General features: G+C 42.4%; 7 protein-coding genes across 7 annotated transcripts; 4 read left to right on the forward strand and 3 right to left on the reverse strand.

Annotated features, from left to right (window-relative positions):
- Positions 1-454: 454 nt before the first annotated feature.
- Positions 455-5,363, forward strand: BBA_08268 (AMP deaminase; the record flags this gene model as incomplete). The annotated part of the gene is made up of 7 exons (XM_008603365.1): positions 455-619; positions 680-705; positions 759-775; positions 2,456-2,851; positions 2,907-3,796; positions 3,855-4,975; positions 5,027-5,363. 7 exons carry the CDS (start codon positions 455-457, stop codon positions 5,361-5,363), a joined length of 2,952 nt encoding a protein of 983 aa, XP_008601587.1.
- Positions 5,364-9,189: 3,826 nt separating this feature from the next.
- BBA_08269 (SH3 domain-containing protein) lies at positions 9,190-12,619 on the forward strand (the record flags this gene model as incomplete). The annotated part of the gene is made up of 5 exons (XM_008603366.1): positions 9,190-9,387; positions 9,463-10,653; positions 10,722-10,779; positions 10,838-12,520; positions 12,579-12,619. The coding sequence occupies 5 exons, from the start codon at positions 9,190-9,192 to the stop codon at positions 12,617-12,619; spliced, it is 3,171 nt and encodes a 1,056-aa protein (XP_008601588.1).
- A 398-nt stretch (positions 12,620-13,017) lies between these two features.
- Positions 13,018-14,052, reverse strand: BBA_08270 (TLC domain-containing protein; the record flags this gene model as incomplete). Its single annotated transcript, XM_008603367.1, has 2 exons — positions 13,018-13,515; positions 13,570-14,052. The coding sequence occupies 2 exons, from the start codon at positions 14,050-14,052 to the stop codon at positions 13,018-13,020; spliced, it is 981 nt and encodes a 326-aa protein (XP_008601589.1).
- A 789-nt stretch (positions 14,053-14,841) lies between these two features.
- On the forward strand, positions 14,842-16,086 carry BBA_08271 (Dor1-like family protein; the record flags this gene model as incomplete). The annotated part of the gene is made up of 1 exon (XM_008603368.1): positions 14,842-16,086. The coding sequence occupies one exon, from the start codon at positions 14,842-14,844 to the stop codon at positions 16,084-16,086; it is 1,245 nt and encodes a 414-aa protein (XP_008601590.1).
- A 188-nt stretch (positions 16,087-16,274) lies between these two features.
- Positions 16,275-17,201, forward strand: BBA_08272 (solute carrier family 25 member 38; the record flags this gene model as incomplete). The annotated part of the gene is made up of 3 exons (XM_008603369.1): positions 16,275-16,302; positions 16,365-17,023; positions 17,163-17,201. 3 exons carry the CDS (start codon positions 16,275-16,277, stop codon positions 17,199-17,201), a joined length of 726 nt encoding a protein of 241 aa, XP_008601591.1.
- A 168-nt stretch (positions 17,202-17,369) lies between these two features.
- Positions 17,370-18,530, reverse strand: BBA_08273 (uncharacterized protein; the record flags this gene model as incomplete). Its single annotated transcript, XM_008603370.1, has 2 exons — positions 17,370-17,594; positions 17,667-18,530. 2 exons carry the CDS (start codon positions 18,528-18,530, stop codon positions 17,370-17,372), a joined length of 1,089 nt encoding a protein of 362 aa, XP_008601592.1.
- A 1,387-nt stretch (positions 18,531-19,917) lies between these two features.
- On the reverse strand, positions 19,918-20,444 carry BBA_08274 (prefoldin subunit; the record flags this gene model as incomplete). The annotated part of the gene is made up of 3 exons (XM_008603371.1): positions 19,918-20,077; positions 20,136-20,302; positions 20,415-20,444. 3 exons carry the CDS (start codon positions 20,442-20,444, stop codon positions 19,918-19,920), a joined length of 357 nt encoding a protein of 118 aa, XP_008601593.1.
- Between the last annotated feature and the right edge of the window lie 834 nt (positions 20,445-21,278).

Here is a 21,278-nt window from a genome sequence, read left to right on the forward strand (position 1 = left end):
AATAATAATAATAATAATAATAATAATAATAATAATAATAATAATAATAATAATAATAATAATAATAATAATAATAATAATAATAATAATAATAATAATAATAATAATAATAATAATAATAATAATAATAATAATAATAATAATAATAATAATAATAATAATAATAATAATAATAATAATAATAATAATAATAATAATAATAATAATAATAATAATAATAATAATAATAATAATAATAATTAAAAATAATAATTAAAAATAATAATAATAATAATAATAATTAAAAATAATAATAATAATTAAAAATAAATACTAGGTACTTATTTTTATAATATTAGCAGTTTAAAAGTAGGTATTTTAGTGGGGTCTTAGGTCGCGAGTGGAATTATTTGGATGCACTGTATGTCCACGTTTCAACTTTAGCTTATCAGACCTGCAAATCACCACAGCGACAATGGGAGACACTCGACGCCCTCATGATGCCGAGGATGGCGTCCAAAAGCGCTCAACGAAAAACAATGACATTCCAGCACCTGTTACTTCCAATGTTGATGTTGGCCTTTCTGCCGTCGCTGCACTTGCAATGCTCGGGCTTGTGTTCGGTGGCTGTTGCTCAAACGTAAGAGCCGAGAAACTACTGGCCGAGTATCCCTACAAGCCCTCTAACGAAGTGTTTTAGGTCTATGCACTGGAGTCAATCATCAAGTAAGGCGTGTATACTACTGCGGACGCGCAATGACTAATCACCATGTACTTAGTTTTGAATCAGGAAGTGGTAAGAGCCGTATTCCATCTGCTGCTGTCGATTGGCTTCTAATTGCCAATAGGCACTTTTCTCACATTCGTTCAGTTTTCGTTCGTCGCCATAACAGGCTATATGTCTCAGTTTGATTCTAAACGGCCACCGTTCTTTCTGGCACCGACGAAAGTTCCTTTTACTCGATGGGCTGTCAACATCGTTTTGTTCTTCGCTATCAATGTATTAAACAATCATGCCTTCAGCTACGATATATCTGTGCCGGTTCATATCATTATCCGATCTGGAGGCAGTATAACGACCATGGTTGCAGGCTACATTTACGGCAAACGGTACTCAAAAACACAAATAATGTCTGTAATGCTACTCAGTATTGGTGTCATTCAGGCAGCTTGGTCCGACGCATCAGCTAAGGTCAGATAAAAGTTGGCAGCTTTCAGATCGACACTGACATTGTATTTTAGTCAAAGCCTAAATCTTCATCAGAACCCGCCTTCGGCACAGGACTTGTTATGTTATTCGTCGCCCAAGTTCTCTCTGCCATCATGGGCTTATACACAGAAGCAACGTACAGAGTGTACGGACCGCAGTGGCGAGAGAATTTGTTTTATTCCCATCTTCTTTCCTTGCCGTTGTTTTTGCCATTCGCACCATCCATACTGCGTACATATCGCTCTCTTTCCAGTTCTCAGCCAATGATCCTATATCGCAGCTTCGGTCTTCGTGTACCCAGCCAGCTGGTCAATGTTGCAGCGAATATTCTGACGCAGTACGCATGTATTCGAGGAGTAAATCTGCTAGCGGCGGCGTCATCTGCCTTGACTGTTACCATTGTCCTCAACGTTCGGAAACTGGTGAGCCTACTGCTCAGCATCTGGCTATTTGATAATACTTTAGCTGTTGGGACAGTCATCGGCGCCTTGCTAGTGTTTGGGGGCGGGGCAATATACACATTGGACTCCAAAAGCAATCTTGCGAAATCGTCCTCGGAGAACGCAGGATCAAAGAAGAATAATTGAATAGTAGTCTTTGCATAGTATAGGAATTGACCCACGGTTGATAAAATGAATACAATGGCTAGAGACTATCCCCGTTACCCGAGGTGTCTGAATGTATAAAGTCATATTGACCGCTTCCATTGATACATAGTATCGGATATAGGCAACCTCCGTGTACGGAGTACCGACAACTGACTTCGGACGCTGCTAAAATATCCACCAACCCCACACCCTTCTCACTTGGATATCCAGGCTAACTATTTCATCCACTGCGACATCAGGCTTCCCCAAACCTCTGTTGCTTCACCTAGCATTTGTTATCTTTACTCTGACCCATGAGTCATTTATCCTACAGTATCACTTTTTGTTGAAATTCTACCATTTCGCCTTACTGGCTTTAACCTCGATACTTCTATCAAAACCAGAAAAACCACAGGCCAGTCCAAACAATCAGAAACTAGAGGAAGGAGAAAAACAGTGCAGGAAGCGAAGACAGACATCGAGAGACTCAACAAGGCGCACACCTGTCTTGTAGCAGTTTTCTGGTCACGTTTGAGGCATATGAAATATTTCATGACCGACTTAATTCCTAAACGCCACAACTCTTGAGCTACAGTGCGCAAGACTTTGCGAGATGGCTGGTAGGTGCTGAGTATTGATGTAATTTTTTCCGACTCCTAACGTATAGATGCCATCGCAGGCGAGCACTCACGATTCAAGGGCAGTGCATTGCCCTTTCAGGTGCACACGCGCGAATCTGACTGGGAGGATGATGAGACAGCGAGCCACGGCAATGCAGACTCAGAGCCAGCTGGTGAAGCACCCGAGGCAATAGACCCCACTCAGGCAGAGGAGCTGCAAGAAGGGATGCTCCTTCGTGATGTTCCAAAGAGGACCACGTTTTACGATCCTGTTGCCGAACGTCAGATGACCCAGACCGATGCAAAGCTGTTCTACCAACGTAGTCAGATTGATTTGAGAGGCGATAGCAACGAGTGGGTAGAGAAAACGCCTCAGCAAAGCCCTTCAATCCAAGCTGGCTCTCGATCGGCGACGGATTACGGTGCCGACTCCCTCATCCTGGAGCAAGATGGTGGTACGTTCTATCCTTAAGCAACAAGAGGCATTGATTAATCGCTCCTTCGTTATAGAGAACCTGTCCTCTCAAGAACTACCCATGAACCGTATTCACGCTGGCCATGTACCAATGTCTTCTGTACAAGCTAGTGCTATACTTCAAGAGCAGTGCATGTCTGGCGTGTCGAATTCAGGCCTTGCTAGCAATAGCTTTCTCGATACAGAGCCGCATGTCACGTCTGAGCTGGCCGCTATTACAAGAGACATCCAGAAAATCGTTGATTTGCGTCGCCGTTATGTTATGCTGTCTTCACAAGGCCCGGATGATAACCCCAGAGATAGTGAAGATTGGGAAATTTACCCACCACCTCCAGAGCCTGCGTGGAGGGAGGCTAGCCACGCTAATTCCCGCTTTGCGCGACACAACGCAACATCTGCGAACGATTCCAGCCAGGAATTTGACATGGATAATCTAATGCCTCTTCCGGGAGACGACGATTGTACTTTTGAGCTAGATTCAAACGGTGTCTATCAGATCCTAGACAATGAATCTGCTACGGAGCCCGCCATCAGAATTCCGACTATCAGAGAATTCTACATGGACCTGGAGTCCATCTTGAAAGTCTCGTCTGATGGTCCGAGCAAAAGCTTCGCATTTCGAAGATTGCAGTACCTAGAGGGCAAATTCAACCTGTACGCTCTTCTAAACGAGTACCAGGAAACCGCAGACAGCAAGAAAGTTCCTCACAGAGACTTTTACAATGTCCGAAAAGTTGACACCCACGTTCATCACTCTGCTTGCATGAACCAGAAGCATCTGCTCCGATTTATAAAGAGTAAGATGAAGAAATATCCTAATGAGGTGGTTCTATATAGGGATGGAAAGCACCTTACCCTGGCCGAAGTTTTTGCTAGCATCAATCTCACCGCTTACGATCTAAGCATCGATACTCTTGACATGCACGTAAGTCAAGAGACCATTCATTGAAGCGCGATGAACTAGACTGACTTCCACCCTCTAGGCCCACACCGATTCTTTCCACCGATTCGACAAATTCAATCTCAAGTATAATCCTATCGGAGAGTCTCGTCTCAGAACTATTTTCTTGAAGACTGACAACTTCATTCACGGGCGGTATCTGGCAGAAATCACGAAAGAAGTTATCGAAGATCTCGAGTCCAGCAAGTATCAAATGGTTGAGTGGCGTATTTCCATTTACGGCAAATCTATTGATGAATGGGATAAGCTAGCTGCTTGGGTGGTGGATAACAAGCTTTTCTCCCACAATGTTCGCTGGCTCATTCAAATTCCTCGTCTATACGATGTTTACAAGGGCAGTGGCCTCATGGATTCGTTCGAACAAGTCATCAAGAACTTGTTCCAGCCATTGTTCGAAGTCACAAAAGACCCAGCAAGTCACCCAAAGCTACATGTTTTCCTTCAGCGTGTTATCGGGTTTGATAGCGTTGACGACGAAAGTAAAGTCGAACGCCGACTCTTTCGCAAGTTTCCAGTTCCCAGAGAATGGGACGGCGCGCAGAACCCACCCTACAGCTATTGGATCTACTACACTTTTGCCAACATGGCTTCCCTGAACTTCTGGAGAAAGAAACGTGGGTTCAACACTTTTACACTTCGGCCTCACTGTGGCGAAGCTGGTGACAGTGAACATTTAGCTGTTGCTGCTCTGTGCTGTCACAGCATCAGTCACGGTCTTTTGCTCCGAAAGGTGCCGTTGCTCCAATATATATTTTATCTGGAGCAGATCGGCATGGCTATGTCACCATTGAGCAACAATGCATTGTTCCTCTCATATGAGAGAAACCCTTTCCACCAGTATTTCAAACGTGGCCTTAATGTGTCACTCTCAACAGACGATCCACTTCAGTTCGCCTTCACAAAAGAACCGCTCATTGAGGAATATGCAGTCGCAGCTCAAATCTGTAAGCTGAGCTCAGTGGACATGTGCGAATTAGCAAAGAATTCGGTCAAACAGAGCGGTTATGAGCGAGCAATCAAGCAACAATGGCTCGGCCCTGATTTTGAGAAGCCTGGTAAGGAAGGCAACAAAATGGTGAAAACCAACGTACCAGATCGTCGGGCAGAGTTTCGGTATATCACACTCGTGCAAGAAAGAGACGTGTGAGTGAAACATAGAAGCCTCAGTACATTTTTCTGGTTAACAATTCATAGACTTCGACGGTTCTCGGCATATGAGGCTAATAACGACTCCGGCATGCTCAAAAAACCCAACAATCAGGCATCAGCGCATAGCTGCTCGCAAGTTTTGTCGTCCCTGTCAAACAACACTGGTCCACTTGGCAAGCTGGGTACAGAGCATGGCGTGCCATTCGGCGAGGATGCCCGTCATTCCGATAGCTCTACAGACTTGCGCCTTACTGGCAGCGACCCACGCTTGTTTCCTGGTATTCTGGCTAGAGAGCATCACATTGGCAGCCTGAAGAGTCTAAGCCAAAGCCAGGAAAACTCTGCAAACAGTAATGACAAGGTTGGCATGTCCGCTAGCTAAACGTGGTACATGAGGTTTCTTCTCGGCGCTCGCAATTATTTGAAAACGAGCACGCTCATACAGCGATAATGCATCATGCGTACTTTCATCATAGTCTCGACGATGTCATCCGATTCTTTCAACATGCAGAATTCCTATCTGGTCAACCCAGTCATTTATTGTGTTTGGCTCACTCGTTGCCACAGTAATTCGGCGTAGCATTTCACCGTCTGTCAGGTATTTTTATGCATGGAGTACGAGACTTGGTCTCGTATCCAGCGTTTTGATACAGCTGTACAATTACTGGTAGATGAAGACGTCCATGGTGCTGTTCTCCGATGTACCAGACAACCAACTATACTTATGCAGGGTGAACCGTACTCTCAGACGCTACCTAAAGTGTCCAGCCCGTAAGCAAGCTGTACTCAAGTAATCGGAAGAGAATACCGACTAGCACATTAAACATCGAGGTAGATCGGAGCATGGTTGGAACACTCAAAAAGAGTATAGCTAGCAATAGTCTGATTATGTATTTCTCCATTCACATAGTGCTATTCGAGTATCTATAATACTATCCTACCCTGTCAGCTCTACCTACTTGATAGCTCGGAGGCCTGGTTCTGGCCTTTACTTGAAGATTTTTAGGTAGGCATAGAATCCTATAAAAGCTTATATGTTTCTTTACTTCTATATTAATATATATATATATATATATATATATACAGTAGGTCAGAAGTAATTCCGCTCGTAACTCGAAATCTAACTAAAATACCTACTTTTTAGGTTAAGGTTTTAATATATTTACCTTCTATATTGATTATATAATAAGTATCTAAAAATAGTAAAGTATTTAAAGTATAAAATAAGAAATTACTTTTATTCTTATTTATTTTAATAAGCTAGTCATTATTTAATAAAGTTTTATTTCTTAAGTTTTTATTTAAATATACTAATCTATTAAAGCTTTAAAGAAATCTTCTAAAAATAATTATATATACTTTAACTATTAAAGAATTTAATTATAGCTATTAAAAATAGATTTAAATACTAGCTTTTATAGTATTAGTAGTTAAAAAGTAAGTATTTTAATAGAGTTTAAGTTATAAGTAGAATTACTTAAATATACTATATATATATATTTATAATAATAATAACTTTTAAAGTAACTAAGTAACATTATATAAATTAAAAATTATAAATAATGATTTTAATAATAATAATCTATTTTATATAATATCTAATTAAACTTCTTTATTTTTATAATATAATAGTTTTATATTAAAGAGTTTTATATAAATTAGTATATAGATTATAGATTTAAATCTTATTTAAAGTATTTTTTTATTCCTTACTAGCTTATCTAGTTTCTTTAAAGTCTAATATATTAGAAGTAAGATTATAAAAGATTAAAATAAATATATAAAAAACATTTAAACATAAAGAAAATATAAAGAGAAGTAATTATAAAATTAAATAAAAATAAAAATATATTATTAAATATATATTAATTAAATTACTTTAGTTAAACTCTTATAACCTATCTAATACTTCTATCTTTCCTAAAAATAGAAAAAAGTATAATTAAGCTATACTAATACTTTATTATACTAGATATAGACCTAATTTAAGTAAAGAGTAGTACTATATAAACCACCTATTCTTACTACGTAGACAAGCCTTATATAATATACCCCCGCCTATACTTATAAGGTACCTAATTTAGCTAACATTTTCTATATAAAAGGAGGTACTATAAAGGTACCCTTATATTAGGCAGGGTATCTCTGCTATTAGCTTTAACATAACGCTGCTACTAGTCTACTAGTACCTTATAATATCCTAAATCTGCTACTATTAATATAATTATTAGGCTATATAACGTCACTTTTATTACCGCTACTATCGCCGCTGTCATCGCCACTATTATCGCTGTGAATAATATATTATATCTTATAGCAGCGGCGGCGGCGGGTAGTAAGGACACGTAGACTAGTAAGATATATTATATCTTCTAAAAGGTACCTCCTCTTATATAGAAGATATATAAAAGACTATATACCTTTAGTAGATCTATATATACTATTATATAAGGCTCGTCTATATAGTAAAAATAGGTAGTCTATATAGTACTACTCTAAGTAAATACCTCTTCTTCTATATACTAGCTATTTATTATAATATTATAATTCCTAGTATTTATTAATAATTAATATTCTTTATAAGTAAAATATTAATCTACTATCTAAGGTTATATCTTATATTATTAATTAGTTAATTATTTTATATTAATATATTAAAAATCTATATTATTTATATATATCTTTAAGTAGTTAATAAGTCTTTTTATTATTATTTCCTTTATAGTTATAATCTTTAGTATTTAGATAATTTTAACTATAGTTATATTATAAGATATTAAGGTAATATAGTAGTTAATATATATTATTTAACTTTTTATATTTAATTAGACCTATAGTTACCTTACCTTATATCTTTTATAGATTAATTATATATATTATATCTAACTTTTAAATTAAAAATATATTAAATATTATATTATAATTATTATAAATATAAATCGTTAAAGATTTAAAAAAGACTTAAATATATATATATAATAAAAATAAAGAAATATATTTAATAATATAAATATTTTAAAGAAATAATAATAATAATAATATATATATATATATATATTAAAATATAGTTTAAGAAATTAATATTAGAATATTATTATATTAATAACTAGTAACCTTTATTAGGAATTATAAATATTATATAGAAAGGTATAAAGTATAGGTTTTTACTTAGGTTAAATATAGATTAAAGGTAGTAAAGCCTTAAAAGTAGCTATCTTAAATAATAGTTTTTCCTATATTATTAATTTTATAGAGGTATCTAGTATCTTATAAGATAGTAGAGGTAAATTAATAATGATAATTTAACTTCTTTATAGTTATTAAATAATTAAATATAAGAGAGGTTTATTTCTTTTTTATAATAAGCTTATAATAGTTTATAATAAATATAAATGCTTTAAAATATAGAATTTTTATTTTAAAAGTATTTTTTATAAAAGACAAAAGTCTATTAACTTTTTATAAGTAAAATAAAGATCTAATAAATCTTTATAAGTTAAAATCTTTATAAAAAATCTTTATTTATATTTAGTTTAATAAATATTAATAAGAAGTATATATATTTATATAAGGTAAAAGAAGAACTAACCTTTTATATGATATTATATCTTGATTTTAGTAGGTAGTAACTTATCTATATAAAGTCTAGAACCTATCACGAATAGCGAAAAAATCACGGCTTAGTATAAGACTCTTCGGCACAGAAAATACTATATATGGAATGAGGTAATTGTAGAAAAATTTGGTAAGCCTCGTGTTTCTAATACCATATGAAAAGGGGAACAAACGGCCATGGTTGAGAACGGCCAATGTTGGGGGAGCAGGCCGGCGACGTCTTTCTTGTATTTCTTAATTAGTGACATCACCGGGGGCGGTGGGACGCGTCACGTTAAAACTGGAACATCACTCAGGCAGGGGGGGGAGCATGCGAGCCTGAGCATACTTGCATACCTACCTAATTCCACCTTTAACTGCTTACCTCACCAAGACCAAACTATTACCCATCGAGTTGGGCGGCGGCCAAGCATTAATATTTCGTTGAGTTGTTCTCTCTCACCAAACGTTTGCGCTGCTCATGTCCCACAGACTACGTATACTTTGATCGTATAACCCTTCCAACGCCTCACGACCGGCTTGCTTGTTCCATAGGGCCTTGACGAAACCACTCAGTCTGGCATTGCCTATTTACCGGGGCACCCGACCGCGCCATGGGGTTTCTCGGAGTTTATCGGGCCCTCTACGACTACCAGCAACAATCTGAGGGCGAGCTTGCCATCAGTGAGGGAGATTTGCTCTACGTCATTGAGAAGAATGACGATGATGGCTGGTGGAAAGCTAAAAAGAAAGCTGGCGCCGACGAGGAGGATGAGCCCACAGGTCTCATTCCTCACAACTATGTTGAAATAGTATGAGCGACTCGGATAGATCAAAGCTGTCGAAATCGATTGAGGCAGTATGTGCTAATTCCATGATTTCTACAGGCCCCAACGCTGACCCAAGCCCGCGCCATTTACGAGTATACTCGGCAAACTGACGAAGAGCTGTCATTCCACGAAGAAGCTGTACTCGATGTGTTCGATACTTCTGACCCAGACTGGATTCTTGTCGGACTAGACGATGAGTTTGGGTTTGTCCCAGCGAACTACATAGACTTGCAATCAGAAAATACTACAGACCATGGGGCTACTCAAACGTCGCCTCCGGCTCTACCGGCACGGTCTCGCTCCGCCGCAATGGAGCTAGATGTGGTAGAAGACATCGCGGTCTCGAGCCCCAAGTTTGCGGGCCCAGCGTCGGCACTGGCTGGCGTCTTGCAGGGACGGGCTGCGACGATTAAGCCTGCTACCACCCCCGCTCAGTCTGTATCCGAACCGTCGGCACCATCTGATGAAGAATTTATCAAGTCACCAGCCTTACCATCCCGTCCCAGGCCAACAAAGCCCACGCACACTCGAAGCGACTTTGATGACTGTGGTATGCCGGATACCAACGAACGCAATGGCCCTCAAATTGACAGGACACCCGGTGGGTTTCATATGTATAATATCAGCGAGATGGTGTCCGTCATGGGCAAGAGAAAGAAGATGCCAACGACCTTGGGCATAAACTTAGGAACCGGCATGCTCCTCATTGCTCCAGAGCGAGCACAGGATGCCCCCCCCCAGGAATGGAGCGCTGATAGAATGACTCACTACTCACGTGAAGGAAAGCATGTCTTTATGGAATTAGTTCGTCCCAGCAAGAGTATTGACTTTCACGCTGGTGCCAAGGATACCGCGGAAGAAATCGTTCTGGCACTGGGTGAAATGGCGGCTGCTGTACGAGCCGAGGGTCTGAAGGAGGTCATTATGGCTGGAACACAGCGCTATCAGCGCAAAGGAAAGGTCTTGTATGACTTCATGGCCCAAGGTCAGGATGAAGTAACTGTCGCAGCGGGTGATGAAGTCATTATTCTGGATGATGCCAAGAGCGAAGAGTGGTGGCAGCTGCGTCGGCTCAAAAATGGCAAGGAGGGCGTCGTTCCCAGCAGCTACATTGAAATTATCGGCGCTGTCACACCCCCCCTTGATGATTCTAGCACTCGCAGTGCCATGCCATCTGTCGCAGAAAATCGTCAGGAGGAGATGAGACTCACCAAAGAGGCTCTCAGGGCTAGCAAAGAGCCGCAACAGGTACGATCCCGCTGGACAATGGAAGCATTTAAGCCAGGAGCAACTCCAAGTCTAACTGCTTCCGATAGCGTAGTCGTCGCGAGAATGGCCGTGGCGAAAACGGCAACTCTTCCAAGAGCAAATCGAGTACGCTCATCACTCCTATGAAAGACGACAACTATTGCTGACATTGCCATTCTCACAGAACCTGATACGAGCAAAGTTCGCACCTGGACGGATCGCTCCAAATCTTTCAGTGTGGAAGCGCAGTTTCTTGGTCTTCGAGATGGTAAAATCCATTTGCATAAAATGAATGGAGTCAAGATTGCGGTCCCTATTGCGAAGATGTCACGGCAGGATTTGGAATATGTCGAGAACCTCACGGGCATTTCGCTAGAGGACGACAAGCCTCTTGCTGATGTGCGGCGCTCAAAATATCTGAACAGGCCAAGTGAAGCCCCTGGCGCCAAACTTGAACAGAGTAAAAAGCCGGAGTATGACTGGTTCCAGTTCTTTCTCTCTTGCGACGTACCCGTGGGACTATGCGAACGTTATGCTCAAGCATTTATTCGAGACTCCATGGATGAGAGCGTCCTTCCTGATGTCAACGCTGTCATTCTGCGAACATTAGGTATTCGAGAAGGTGATATCATCAAGATAATGCGCACTCTCGACGCAAAATTTGGACGGGAACGTACTGCCGAGGGTGACAGCAGCAGTGGAGGCCTGTTCTCAGGTCCCGGGGGCGCTCTCCGCAACAATACTCGGAAAAGCCGCCCTGCGCCGGCTGTTCAGACGGATGACATCGTTGATCCGACGGCTTTCTCAAAGGACATAGAAGATGGTGTTAAGGCTACGTCCGCTAGCACTAGCATGCAAGGCGGACTCAAGGGATCCTCGAGCGGCTTCGATGACGACGCCTGGGAGGTGAAACCCAGCAAGCAGCCGCAGACTGAGAAGAGTGCAAAGCTTGCTGAGCCTGTGCCTGCCACCGCGCCGATGATGCCCAGCCTTACGGGCTCCATGAAAGATTTGTCTATGCTTAGCGCACCGCTAGAGCCGACGAAGGCTGAGCCTGTGCGGCAGCTAGAATCTACTGCCGCAATATCAACCTCCCCCTTATCAGCTTCACAAGCTCAAGCACCTCCAGGAGCAAGCCCTACGTTCTTTTCTTCTGTATCAGGTTCACAAACAGGCGGCCCTGCATCGCCGAAATCCCTTGCACGTCAGCGACCAACACCAACCATACCCACTGGTGGAGGATCCCTCCCGCCTCCCCCGACGCAGCGTTCCATATCTGCTCCCCAGCAGCAAAGTGCTTTCGCAGTGCCAGCATGGTCAGCGCAAATGACTGGTCTTGTTCAGGGGCATGCCGCTCCACCAAACCACAGTCTGGATAATATCACGCAGGCACGAATTCAGCAGCAGTATACGTCTCAGATGCAGCCGGCTATGGTAGGGTACAGTAGTATGCCGAACCAACCTCGTACGGTGCCGTACCAAACGGGGTCGCAATATTTGCAGTCGATGTACACAGGAGCCCCGACACAAAGCTCTTTTCAAGACCCAAGCCAGCCCAGCCCATTTTCGCCTCTTCAAGCGCAAAACACCGCCTACCCCCCTCAGTTTCAGCCACAGTCATCATTGGGCATGGCTACTCAAGCCAATGTGAACGACTACCTACCACTTGCCCTCGAACCACAACGAACTGGAATGCCTCCCATTCCGCAACCACAGATTACTGGTCTTAGTTCTTTCAATTCTCAACTCCCGCAAGCTCTTCAACCGCAAAGGACGGGGCCGCCGCCACCTATCCGCTTTGGCGTCACTGATGCAAAAAAATTGACCGTCCAGCCGACAGGGCGCCGAGCAAACTTAGCGCAAGCTAGTAAGTTTCTCGCAGTGCGATATTCTTTTTTTACTTTTTTGACCTGTAATGCTGACAGCTTGGTACTTTCCAGCGCCCCAGAACCCTTTCGGCTTTTAGCTTTCTACTCAGCATCGAGTCCGTCAAGCCCTTCTTAAGTACTTTATCCCTGCTATTACAAATTCATTGAATCAGGGACAGCCAGTATAGAGAAAGGATGAATAGCCCCAGAAAGCGCCCTTTATTGTAGTTTATCTTTTTTTGCTTTCAGATATTTGAGGTTTCCTGTTGAGAAACACTATAACATTCGATGCATGAACGCATTGTACCCTGAACATGAAAAAAGCATGTCTCGATGCCAGGCCCGAGCTATTCACAATGTAGCTATACCGACCATAATAGCTGAAAATCGCTATGCCCGTCCCTCGACACTGACATACATATCGAGCCCTGCAGCATGAAAACGCAGAAATATATTATGGCACGGCGTACTTCCGCCATGGTTTATAAAACGTGTCCTAAGCACGACGAGAACGAGGTTTTGCCTGCGACAAGACACCAGAGGCGGAAGCGTTCACGTCGATTTCGACCTCGGTGACACGCTCCTTCTTCTCGTCCTCCGTACAAGGGTTTATAAACCTCTTCCTTACAGCATAGATCATCATGTAGAACCAGTATACATTCAGAAAAGTAAGCGTTGCATTGCTGGTGATATATGTGAATGAAAGCCACTTGGGAATGAAGCTTTGCGACGTAACGAAAGCAAATACTCCTTGACCTGGCGAGGACGGGTTTTTGCCATTTAGAACGTAGATGTCGCTGAAAACTCTGTAGGTTTGGTAGGGCCCATAGACAAGCCGGCATGCGAAAAAGGTGAGCAGAAGTGCAAAACCGTTGTAAAGCTGAAGACTGGATCCAGTCATGTTGACCTTGTCCAAGAACCAATGGATATTCAAGAATGGTGTGGAGAGTTCGTAGAGTATGAAATTGCATGCGTAATAGTTGACGAATGGTTTCTACCAGAAGTTAGCATCATAGAAACGATACTTCGTATTTGGATTGAAGCGTACGAATCCCAGACCGAAGACAGTCAACGCGGAGATTGCATGAGCCAAAGTGCCGATGCCGAAAATATCCAGGTTCATGGCAGTGACGAAAAAGTCCCAAACGAAGTAACCGACGGCCATAGATTGCAGCAGAGCTGGCGCCCCAGAATATCCCCAGATTCGACCTTCTCTGTCCATACTGCTGCGTTCCTCATCTACCCACATGATCCACAAGGCGAGTCCGTTGATGAAAACGCTCTGGACCATTGAAACAACGTGAGCGTCCCAGTTGAGTTGTTTGTTGCGAGAAAGTCGGGGATAATGCTTCGGGGCGATGATTCGGGACATAATTGGAGATAGGAGATAAAATATGACGGAATACAGCAGGGCGGCGAATAGCACCTCGTGGATATGTAGCGGTAGGGTCACCAAATCCAGCCGATGAGACAGAGGGCGAACCAAATCAGAGAGCCATGGTATAGGCTCGAGGAAGAAGGGGTCTTTCATTTTGCCCGCAGATCTTGGCTCTGGTTCGAGGCTTTGCAGTAAAATGAGTGTGGGCGTTGCAGAAGTGCCGTCTGGGTAGTTAGGTGGAAAAGGCTGGATATGTTAGCACCGAGCTGCAAGTAAACAGCTATATCTATTGATTACCAGCTCTACCTAGGTAGGTAGGGAGGTAATAACTTTAGTTCTCGAGCTGGGCAGCCGAAATTGGTGGGCCGAGGTGGTGGGCTTCCAAGAAACGTTGGGGGCGGCTCACGTGGATAAGTCATCCCTCTTCAGCAGAGTACATATGATACTTTCATTGTACGCGCAAGACTCCGTCAGGAGCCGTCAGGAGGTCGCCGAAACTTCTGTCTCCGATCACATCCTGGTCAAGAGGACTGTGTCGTATTTACACTCGCTCACTGGCTAGTGACGTTGCTTGAGGGATGCATCGTTCGGCATGGCTTCTTGTAATCATCTTGTAACTCCGCGACGGCGATGCCTACCTAGGCACCTAAGTCTACCTAGCATAGCTTGTCAGCATCACGTCGTAACGAAGATTAATGAGCGAGCTGCAATACCCATTCGTATACTACATCACGGAGATTGTACCAGTAAAGCGAAGTAAATCAATCTTTTCAGGTGTAATTAATAAAAGCTGTGCTCGTCTGCCCATACCCCTGCACTGCTTTCCTCCTTCTGGTCAGTGGGGGGTTCGCTAGCGGCATCTACACTGACAGCAGCGCCCATGTTCAAACTTCAAAATCTACACACAAGCGCGACAGCTTACCGCGTCGAACATCCTGCGTCATGGCTGAAGCACTCAAAGACCTCATCGGTCTATCTCAGACCGTGGATCTGGACTACCTTGAGTATCTTTCGGGACTTTCTCTCCAGTCAGCGCTCTCGTCCGAGCCTCAGACCCTCGCTCAGAGCTCACAGTCAATGCTGCGTTCCATACAGGCGCTGTCAAAGCGATCCCGCAAATTTATGGTTGAATCAGCAATTGTCCATGCTTCTCTACCAGAAACAATACGCATTTTCGACTTGAAAGCGCGCGAGCTCACCGCAGCTGTACCTCAACTCGACGCCGAAGCCGAACGCTTTTCCGCATCACTCAGCAAATCTAGCGGTAGCCGGATCTTGACTCAACGAAAGGAGACACTGCATCTTATAGGGGCTTCAGATCGCATCGTGGACCTTCTGGAACTGCCAGCCCTTCTGCTGTCTGCTGTCAACGCCAATCCTCTTGGGTACTCGATGAGCCTGGATTTGTACGGCCATATCCGACGGCTTTCGTTTCTTTATCCGGATTCAGAGCTCGTCAGGTCTGTCAAGTTACAGGCTGATGATTCAATTCGTCAGCTCGCCATAGATCTTATCAGTTCATTGACGGCTTCCAATCTGAAACTCGCGGTGGCGCTTCGTACCACGGGATGGCTGAAGCGGGTTCTCCCTGAGCTGGTCCCAAGCGTCTCAGCAGAGGGCTCCTTGCCAGCTATATTCCTGATATGCCGTTTCTCGAATCTCATTACGACTCTAGAAGCATTGAATCCCTTGAGAGAGCTAGCGGATGAAGAACGCAAGCGTCAGGTTAGCGCAGGTCAGTCCTGGTCCGGTGGACAGCATACCGAGCGTTTCTTGAAGAGATTCATTGAGATCTTCAGAGAACACAGTTTCAGCATCATATCAATATCAAAAAACGTGGGCGGAGGCACAAGCTCTCAGCCTGGCTCGAGTTCCGACAGTTTCGACTCTTTTACTCCCATCCTATCTGCCTTCCCTGTGCGTCTTGTCGGCATGCTGCTCGAAACATTGCGCATATACCTGCCTATAGTCCAAGATCAAACATCGCGAGAAAGCATCTTAACGCAGGTTCTGTACTGTGCCGGTAGTTTGGGCAGACTCGGTGCCGATTTTGGCATGCTAATTCCTTCAATTGGCGTAGCTGAATGGCTCGATCTTGTTAAGCGACACCGATTACTAGCTGGTCGCCTTGAATCTGCTATTGCAGACTACAAGGCACCAGCAACGTTTATGGGCATGTCGGCCTAGGCTGCGAGAAGTGTGGGTCTGCGCTGCACTATGCCCAGAATGCTGGCAAAAACCATTCTTGCGTACAAATTTACATGCCACAATGAACGCGCAACACTGGCGACTCATCCTCTACTCAGTATATGACATGCATCACACTTAGGATGACTTTTGAAAAAAAAAATATCATGAGCCAGACATCATCCGCTATGGATGCGGCAAGATCCTCCAGTTCCAGTAGGCTCACGCGCTCCTGTCCCGCTTGTTTTACTCGATAGCATGCTGATAACGTGTGCAAGGCCGTCATTTTGTTTCCGGTCTAGGTTCCGGTATATCCACTGCTATCATACTCCAGCCTCTCGATCTTCTCAAGACAAGAGTGCAGCAGTCAGGTCAAGCGTCTTTGTACAGCTCATGGCTAGAGCTACGTCAATCTCCTAACCAGCTTCGCTCTCTGTGGAGAGGCACCCTTCCTTCGGCCCTTCGCACAGGATTTGGTTCTGCACTATATTTCTCGACACTCAACGCCATCCGTCAATATGTAGCGCAGTCTGGGTCTGGCCAAGGCAGTATGGCTAGCTCCACAGCATTACCCAAGCTATCGAACACGACAAATCTGCTCTCGGGGGCTGTGGCGCGAACTTGGGCAGGCTTCGTTCTCATGCCTTTAACTGTCATCAAAGTGCGGTTCGAATCCAACTTGTACTCCTACCCCTCTCTTTTCAATGCGGCCATGGATATTCAACGACGGGAGGGCTTTCGCGGCTTCTTTTCTGGCCTTGGTGCTACCGCAATTCGCGATGCGCCGTACGCTGGCCTATATGTGCTCTTCTACGAAAAGTTGAAATCTCATCTCGGGTCTCTTGCCGAGACTGACTTAGACTCGGATACCAAAACTGTCATGGGCACTCCCTTAGCAAGCTCCATCAATTTCAGCTCTGCGATCTTGGCTGGAGCAGTATGCTCGGCCGTTTCAAATCCATTTGACGCAGTAAAGACGCGCATACAGCTTCAGCCACAAAGATATCGGAATATGTTGCAAGCTTGGTATAAGATGATTACTGAGGATGGCTTTAGGTCTCTATGGTGCGGCTTAGGTCTACGCATGGGACGCAAAGCCCTTAGCTCCGCTCTAGCATGGACATTATATGAGGAATTAATTCGAAGATCCCATTCTAACATATAAAACAGTCATACGGAGAAAACAAGGAACAGAGTAGATACATCTCTTCATGCTTCAATCGATAATCGTGTTGTCGTGATCCAGTATCAGATACGCCTCCGATATTCTGTAGCTTATTCAATCACGGTCGACCTCCCGCAACCCACAGCATGAGCGGCGAAGGTGACTTGCTCCTCTTGCGTTCTGTCTTGCGAACAACAAGTTCGATGTCGCTCTTGTGACGGTGGTGTTGTCGCTTATCTTCGATAATAAGACGCTTCTCACGGATGTACTTAGTGTGCTTCCAGAAGTGATCTTGCTCCCATTCGGGAACTGGTCGCTTAATGATGACAAACCCAGCGGGGTCCTGCTTAGTGAGTCAGTGTATGTTTAGGTACTAATATGCTCGTTTTGTGGTTGATATTGCGATAATACCCACAGCAGAATCAAGGTCATATTCAATCTTGAAAGTTCTTAGAGTCTCGATTGACAGATGTTTGCGGGGCATCCGAGTGTATGTCGCTCGCTCATTTCTAGCTTCCGGGACTTTCTCCTTTTTGATGATAGCATTGATAGCCTCTTCGTTTAATCCGGAAGCAAGTAGCTGTTCCTGCAGACGCCTCTGGTACTCCTTTTCAGCGGTTCTTTTTTCCTTTTCGTCCTTTTCTCTTCGATCTGCTTCTTCCTTTTTATATCTGTCCACAGCGGCCTTGGCTTCCCTATCCCGAGTCTCCTTCTCTGCGGTGGCACGCTCCTCGTCACGCAGGCGCTTGAATTCTATCTCGCGCTTGATGCGTTTCTCTTCTTCAGCCTGCGCCTCTCGCCGCTTAATCACGTCCAGCTCCCCTTTTGCCCGGCGCAAATCCTCCTCATTTCGCCGTTCTTTGCTGGTACGGCGGTATTCTTTCTCCTTCGCTTGCTCGATGCGGAGCCTCTCTATCTCGCGCCGGTCCAATTCGAGCTTCCAGTCTTCTGTTGTCATGTATTGGCTGCGGGAGCGGGAGCGGGAGCGGGAGTAGTTGCGACGCCGGTCTCGGCGTCGCCGAGACGGCTCATACTCATCTTCGGAAGAAATCTCATTGTAGATTCTGTTCTGGATAATGACGGGTCCAGCGGGTTGGGGCGGGCTGCTCCGTTCACGGGAACGACTGCGCGCAATAACATGCATGCCTTGGTCAGGCACAATGTACGAGGGAGAATAGTATTGTCGTGGCGCTGTGCTGACATATCGAAAAGACTCTGGAGAATGGCGTCGGCTTATATGGACATCCAGGTCGTCTTTGTCGTACGAGTAGTGGCTCATGTTGAATGTGTTTTCCGTGATAGATTGTGCAAACTGCCTTGTTGTATACAGGCTAGCCAGGCTGAGGGAAATGGGCGAAAGGAGTTTTCAAATAAGAAAAGCACTTCAGTCGCCTTAGTCTGACCATTCAGCAGCTGAAGCGGGGGTGCTGATAATCCCCGCCACTGTAATCCCCGCCAGCTGGTTTGGTCGTCGGTATTATTGTGAGACGTAGAATAAGTTAGTAGAACAAGAGAGGAGTCTATTGGGCGCTTGAGGGGTATACTGCTCTACACCTTTAGACTCGTCATCTAGAGGCTCGTGATAGGATGCGGCCTTAGCCCGATCCATCCCCTTTTACCACTTGCCGGCGGTAGCAGGGACACCATTTTCCGTGAGACCTGGCAGCCCAGATTGACTGTCGATAGCAGATAATCTGTCGTGGCGCTTGAGGACGTGGTAGGCAATCTCCCGGTGACTCCATTCGCCGAAATGAACATTCGCAGTCTACACGTGCCCGCACCCGTCGCTCCGCTAGGGTGCTGCAGGGCTAGGTGGCCACCATAGCCTCGTAGACATATACTAGATACTACTAAAAAAAATAGGAAAACAATAATAATTATATTAAATTTAATAATATTATATATAAAATAAAAATAAATAGTTAAATTTCTTAAAAAATCTAATTTATTAAAGTAAAAAAAAATAAAAAATAATAATTATAAATTATTTAAAAAGATATAAAAACCCTATATTTTTAAAATAAAAAAAGTATTTATTAATTTTTCTAAATCTAATAAAAACTTTTAAAATAAGAAAATTAAGTTTATTAATATAATAATTATTATATTATATATACTATTTTTTATATAATTTTATTATATATATATATTTTATAAAAAATATTATTAGTTTTAAAAATTTAAATTTATAATAATATTTTATAAAATTTAATAATATTTTTTAAAATCTAAATTTTAGCTTCTAAACTAGTAAAATAGTTAAAATATTTAATATTACCTGAAATGTAATTTTAGGATTTTTAGTAGCTTTTATATTAAAGAAAACTATTTATAACTATGTAACTATAGTAGCCGCCTAGCCCTGCAGCACCCTAGCGGAGCGACGGGTGCGGGCACGTGTACTACATCGGGCGTAATATTTACGGATGCTGGCACGACATCAGAGTGTGCTCTGTTCCGTGTGGGTCATTGCAACGAACAAGTCGGATAGAGAAGGAGCGGTTGCGACTGCATTCGTCTATTAAGAGTCCGTCTTTCTGATGTCTATTACTATTGAAAATGTCTCATCTGTTCGTGGCAAACATTCAATATTAGCCAGGGTGAAACAACCCAATTCAGGGCGGGCGCCTTACTTCTCTACCCTGGTCGCAGGATGTTATGGTCAATCAGGCTTTGCGTAGCATCTGTTCAATATGATCGCGGCTATTTTTGTGTGTTGTTTCCAGGTAGACTAGTCTTTGTCTGAGCTTGTCTACTTCGCGCTCTAAGTCTTTCGTCTGCTCCTCAAGCTTTTGTGCCATTTCAGTTGAGGGTAGGGCGGCAAACCTGTATTGCCAGTTAGCAGGATTCGGGAATCGGTGTAGCATCAACGAGGTATACTGACATCTTTCCTATGCCTTCATATACCACAGTCTTTTTAGGCAGGCTACTGAGCTCACTCAGCGTGAGCTTCACCAAACGCTGCTCTCTCTGCTTGCTAGCGATTTGGCTGCGTGTAATGCCGATCTGTTGCTGTGCAGAGGCGGCCTGCGCCTCGATCTCGTGAGCGAGCTATTGTTGTTCGCGTCAGTGCAGTTCACGGCCGTGCGTGTAGCCTGGGTATTCTATGTCTATATGGGTATTGCCCTAAGGTTATAGGTCTTTGTAGGGCATTTCACAATACCTTTTGTAGGGCCTCGTTCGAGATCGACATGTTCGTTTGTTAGCTAAAAGAGCGCAGGTGAAGAGGACAATGCCGTTCTGAGGCTCTGCTCTGGCTTTAATCACATGTGGGAGGGCCACTTGCCTCGACTACCAACAGTGGCTACCCAAAGGTAGCACGACAAAAAAAGACGTACTACCCTAGAGAGAAGAGAATAACTTGAAAAAACTATATCTAACTAAAGATAAATAATATTAAAAAGCTAAGTTAAAAAATATAAAAATTAAATCTTTATATATATATATATATTAGAAATAAAATATAATAATTACTTAAATAAAGAAAGAAAATCAAAATTATAAATATAATATTTTTTAAAATAAAAATTAACTTTATTATTATTAGTATTATTAAATTATAGTAATTAAACTTATAGGTTATCTAGAACTTCTATAATTATTAGTAATAAAAAAGTCTATCTAAGCTATATTAATATCTTATATTATTAAATATAACTCTAGTTAAATAAAGACTTATTATTATTTATATCTATATTTATTACTATTATATTATAATTTTAAATATTTATTAATAATTAATAGCCTTTATAGATATAATATTAATCATTAATTTATATAAATATATTAAAATCTATATTATTTATATATATATTTAAATAATTAATAAATCTTTTATTATTATTTTTTTATAATTATTATTACTAATATTTATATAAATTTTATTAATTAATTAATTAAATTACTTTAATTAATCTTTAATAACTTATTTAATATTTTTATCTTTATAATTATAAAAAAACTATAACTAAATTATATTAATATCTTATTATATTAGATATCGACTTAATCTAAGTAAAAAACTATT

This window comes from Beauveria bassiana (genome assembly GCF_000280675.1).
Source record: "Beauveria bassiana ARSEF 2860 unplaced genomic scaffold BBA_S00033, whole genome shotgun sequence".
Lineage (NCBI taxonomy): Eukaryota > Fungi > Ascomycota > Sordariomycetes > Hypocreales > Cordycipitaceae > Beauveria > Beauveria bassiana.